A 4,737-nucleotide genomic window follows, 5' to 3' on the forward strand; every position below is an offset into this window, starting at 1 on the left:
AAGTCTTCAAAAATATTGTGCTTTCCGCTGGATTTTACGTGGTAGCCAAAATAGGACCATACAACCCACGGGCCGGCCGCCGGTTACCACACCTTTAAATATAAGAAAACGACTACCACTAACCATAATATAATAATAATAATAATAATAATAATAATAATAATAATAATAATTTTCAACTTCATAATTTTTGAACTTATCAATATCTTTAAAATTATTATGTTTGGTAAACGTCTTACGCAACTACCACGTTCTATAATTTAAAAAAAAAAAAAAAAAAAAAAAAAAAAAAAAAAAAAACACTAGCTTCATGCAATGTATCTATTACTTACAGAAAATTATGAATGTTAGAATTTTAATTCGCAACTGGAATTCTATGAAATTTCTCAAACAGAATTAAAAACAAATGTTAACAGTGGTACAAGGAAATTGAAAGAAGGTAGAATATACCTGAGTCTTAAAGAATGAAATTACTGTAGGAGATGCTCCTTTTTTTGTTTCTCCTAAACTCACACACATCAAACTCTCCCAACAACAGCCTCTTTCTTCTATCTATGTACATCTACCATATATAGAGATTTATATATATGTATATGTTCTTAATCCATTCGGTTTACAAAACGAAAAACAAGTACATGCTTAGGCCTCATTTATTACACAAGACACGACTCAACTGAACAGAGATACTTCATTGATCATGCATTTAACTTAGACCAAGGACCAAGAGAGACATTGATGTCAATGAAACAAAACTGTAATTTCTTATCTCACCAAAAAAGATAGGATGAGACACGATGTCAATGACTCAATGATGTCTCACCCAAAAAAAGTGGGACAAGACTCATGTCCAGTTCTGTCATGTCCTGTGTAACAAATACAGCCTTACTGTCTTTACGTGGCTTCAGTCGACAGTATCTCAAGTTCGGCCCACCAAAGAGGGGAAATTTTCGGTGTGGCTCCGTCTTGTGCTATTCTCGTTATCTCTTTTAGTCTGGAAGTAACTTCTCTCATTTCCGGCCTCCTTTTAAGGTCGGAATCAACACAAGATCTTATCACTTTACCAAATGCTTCAAGTTGATCCGCGTCAAAGGAATCCAAAGTCGGATCCGCCAATTCCGTCATCGGATTTTCCCCTCTTAAAAAGTCTAACGCCCAGTCATCGATCTTATCACCTCCGGCATAAGGAATTCTACCCGTAATCATCTCGAACAATATAATTCCAAAGCTGTAAACGTTACTTTCCGGTGTTGGTTCCGTGTTTGCCATGGATGAATCATTGCATAGACCGAAATCGGATATTTTAGCTGCGTAGTCTTCGGTTAAGTTTACAGATGATGAGTTTAGGTTTTTGTGGGCGACAGGTGGCGTTAATTGGTGCATGTAATCGAGGCAATACGACATTCCCATTGCGATTCTCATCCTCATTCCCCAGTCTAAATGCTCCGCTTCTTGTACTGAAAATGTCAAAACTTGTGTGTAAGTTTATGGGATAAATTCATAAATATAATAAATAACAACCTAATTTTTTTCTCCACTCACTATGTAAATGTTCAAAAAGTGTTCCATTGGGTGCGTATTCGAATGCGACCATTCTGGTGAAAGGTGTGTCTTCTTCACAATAACCAAGGAGGTTGACAAAATTCTTGTGGTTCACCTTCGATAGCATGTCAATCTGAGATTATTTAATGCAAAAAAAGATTAGAAATAATGATCGAAAAGAAAAAGGGAATTAAAATTTGTATGAAAATTACCCTCTTTCTGAAGAGGCTTTCGAGGTGTTTTGACCAGTCTTTAACGGAAGGTGGAGCAACAGAAGCAACAGCGATTTCAACCCCACTGGATAATGTTCCTTTGTATATAGTCCCAGATGAAGTTGAACCGATTACATTGCTGAAATCTTCACAAGCTGCTTCAAGCTCGGATCTTTTTAGCTTTGGTACACCTGGTTTTGTTAAGTTTTTTAGGCAAGTTTAGCAAAATACATGTGATTAAGGTCGATATGAGATGAGAAATTTTGGGATGTTACCAGTGACGAATGCTTTCTGCAACTGCCCACTTAGTCCTGTGGCCCAGGGCCTCACAGTGGCTACTTTATTACCTCGCCATAACATTAGAGCCACGATACCGATAAAAGCAGAGCCTCCAATAGCAATAGATATTATTATAATAGGATCAATCTTCGATTTAGACTTTTGTTGTTGGGGAATTGGAGGAGGAACGGAAGGTGGAGTCTCGGAGATTGTGGAAGGGGCGGGAGGGAGGGTTTGATTTGGTACAGTTGAGGGTTCAGGAGAAGGAGACGGCGATGGTGACGTCACTGGTGATGGCGAAGGGGGTGGAGATGGAGATGGTGATGGTGGTGGTGATGACAGAAATGGAAATCGAAAAGGTGGAAGTGGCTGTGCCGGAACAGGTATATTTTCGTCTTGTAGCAGTTTCCGGTGGGATTTAACTTCTTGTTGAAGATCAGGAGAAATGTCATCGAGAAGCTTGTTGTTGTCTAGTAATCTACAGTTGTTTGAGAAAAGAGTTATTGTAGATGATGGAAATGAGTTGGAATCATATATAATAAGGTAAACGTTGATTCGACTTACATAATCGTTGGTGATTTACTTTTCCCAAGATCAGATGGAAGTGTTACAGAAAAATTATTGTACCGAAGATCCATCACCAATAATTCTTTCATTTTTTTGATCTTTTCAGGGATGGTACCATAGAATGAGTTATTCCGGAGAATTCTGCATAAATGAAGATTTTCAGAAACTTGATTCATGAAAACATTAGTTAAGTGGAAGGGGTAATTGATTTTGTTCATACATGGACTTCAGGCGAGATAGATTTCCAAGATCGGGAGCAAGTGTTCCTCGAAGACGAAGATTTATAAGGTTCCTGTTAATATAATATAAAGTTCAAAAAATAATCTGAATCCTTCAGAGGCTATATCATAATCATAAAGAGATTTCTGCAACGATGCAGATATTGGAAAATTGGAACAAGTTTAAATATAGACGAACGACTTACAAAGAGATAACATGTCCCTTGGAGCAGCCTACACCAAACCAGGAACATGGATTCGTCACCCCGAGATCATCATTCCAATTTGTCAAAGCCCCAGATGGATCATTTATCACTCTATCTCTAAATCTAAGTAAAGAAAAACCTGCAATCAGAAGATATCATCAGCTTGTGTTAAAAATATCAACAGGAAAGGAAAATCAAAGTATAATTTGAACGAACTAGTATCCTCTTGACGAGGCTAGAAAAGTGAGAATGCTAGCAGTTTGTTTCAATTTAAGCCAAATTATGAACCACAATGATCGGAGCTAGATTGTAATACCTTCATCATTGAGAGAGAAGCAGGAACTCAAATTCTGAAACTGTAAACAGATGATTAACGTCAAAGTCAGCAATTGATGCCTCTCTAATCTAAAATGCTCCATCATGTATTTACAAACACGAAGGTGAAACCCTTCGATTCTTCACGGCCGCGAAATCAACGTGGATTAATCAAGAACTCAACAACAATACAACAACCATAGACGAGAAGCGATTCACGAAACCTCCGATCCACCAACTGAGTTGACTCGGAATAATACAGCGCTGCTGGAGCAAATGGAAAACCACTCAAATAAATCAAAAAACCAAACCTCGGAATTGTGCAATCGATTTGAAATAAATACACAAGAGGTAGAAGATAAACTTATAAAAATCAAATCAAATCAAATTACAGTTGTTTGTGAACTAATATGGACCGAATCAGCCCATAAAAATAAATAAAAGTCGGAAAACGCGTTCTAGTACCACAACTACAACTGCAAGTCTGCAAGCGCACACAATTACCCATAATATACTTCAGAAATACTTTTTTTGACTTCAAAAACAAGCTAATTTAGAAACCAGAAAGCTTGAAACACATACTTACTGATTCGATTAATGTATTTACAGAAATATCCTTCGATGAATATGCTGTTTCTCTCTCTAGAATTACACAGAGCATGGATTTAAAATCAACCTGGATGCGTGGTGATTGACCAAGAGTAGAATAGAAGTTAACGACGAAGTCATTGATGGGGTCATGGAAAATGAAACTTTGGATTTAATGTAGACATCGTAATCATCTTCGATATTCATAATAGTAAATGAAGGGTGTTTTGGCGGGTGGAGATTATAGGGAAAGTGCTAGGAAGGTGAGACAGGGCAGCTGAATTTATTGGAATTTATTATTAGTGTGGGCAAGAACATTTCTCTTCAAAGCACTACAATTTTGATTTTTTTTTAAATATATTAAGGCTTAATGATGTGTGCTTGGAAGTTTCAAGCGGCTATTTTATGGTTTTTAGACGACTTGATGTTCTTTTATGGATAAATGATGCATCTTTTTTTTTTTGCTAAATTTCACAATTTATATAAGGATATTGACTAAAATAATTATTTAAAAGAAGTGTTTAGCTAAAATAACAATTCTTAACGACTACCAATTCAAGTTTTTAAGCAACTATGCAATTACCGGCAAGGGTACTATTTCCATAAAATTAACTCAAACCGCTAACTTCCGCTCTTCATAACTAAATTTATGAGAAATCAAATTATAATATCACAACATTCATTAAGTATGTCTAATAGTTGGCTAACCTATGTGGGTATGTCGGTAAGGTCTAGTCAACTAATATTTCTTCTCCACTCTCCGATTTAAGTTTAAAAATCTACTACAAAACGTCTGATTCATTTAAACCATGA

General features: G+C 36.3%; 1 protein-coding gene across 5 annotated transcripts; it reads right to left on the reverse strand.

The window, feature by feature from the left end:
• Nucleotides 1-372: 372 nt before the first annotated feature.
• Nucleotides 373-4,168, reverse strand: LOC145088639 (inactive receptor-like serine/threonine-protein kinase At2g40270). 5 transcript variants are annotated; one of them, XM_079027014.1, is made up of 9 exons: nt 3,923-4,168; nt 3,338-3,600; nt 3,022-3,160; nt 2,818-2,889; nt 2,595-2,738; nt 2,027-2,508; nt 1,752-1,942; nt 1,540-1,672; nt 373-1,454 (listed from the first exon to the last, which is right to left on the reverse strand). In XM_079027014.1, the coding sequence occupies exons 2-9, from the start codon at nt 3,441-3,443 to the stop codon at nt 892-894; spliced, it is 1,830 nt and encodes a 609-aa protein (XP_078883140.1). In that variant the 5' UTR covers nt 3,444-3,600; nt 3,923-4,168; the 3' UTR covers nt 373-891. The 5 variants fall into 5 exon arrangements, with proteins under 5 accessions (XP_078883140.1, XP_078883139.1, XP_078883142.1 ...); XM_079027013.1 differs by having other exon boundaries at nt 3,338-3,603; XM_079027016.1 differs by having other exon boundaries at nt 3,919-4,168.
• Nucleotides 4,169-4,737: the final 569 nt, after the last annotated feature.

This window comes from Lactuca serriola, chromosome 2 (genome assembly GCF_051521515.1).
Source record: "Lactuca serriola cultivar US96UC23 chromosome 2, Lser_US96UC23_V15, whole genome shotgun sequence".
In the NCBI taxonomy this organism is placed as follows: Eukaryota; Viridiplantae; Streptophyta; class Magnoliopsida; order Asterales; family Asteraceae; genus Lactuca; species Lactuca serriola.

Coding starts and splice junctions, on each gene's coding strand:
- LOC145088639 (XM_079027014.1), bottom strand. CDS start 3,443: ATGATGGAGCATTTTAGATTAGAGAGGCATCAATTGCTGACTTTGACG. Junction 3,161..3,337: donor CTTCTCTCTCAATGATGAAG/GTATTACAATCT, acceptor TTCTGATTGCAG/GTTTTTCTTTACTTAGATTT. Junction 2,890..3,021: donor AAGGGACATGTTATCTCTTT/GTAAGTCGTTCG, acceptor TTATATTAACAG/GAACCTTATAAATCTTCGTC.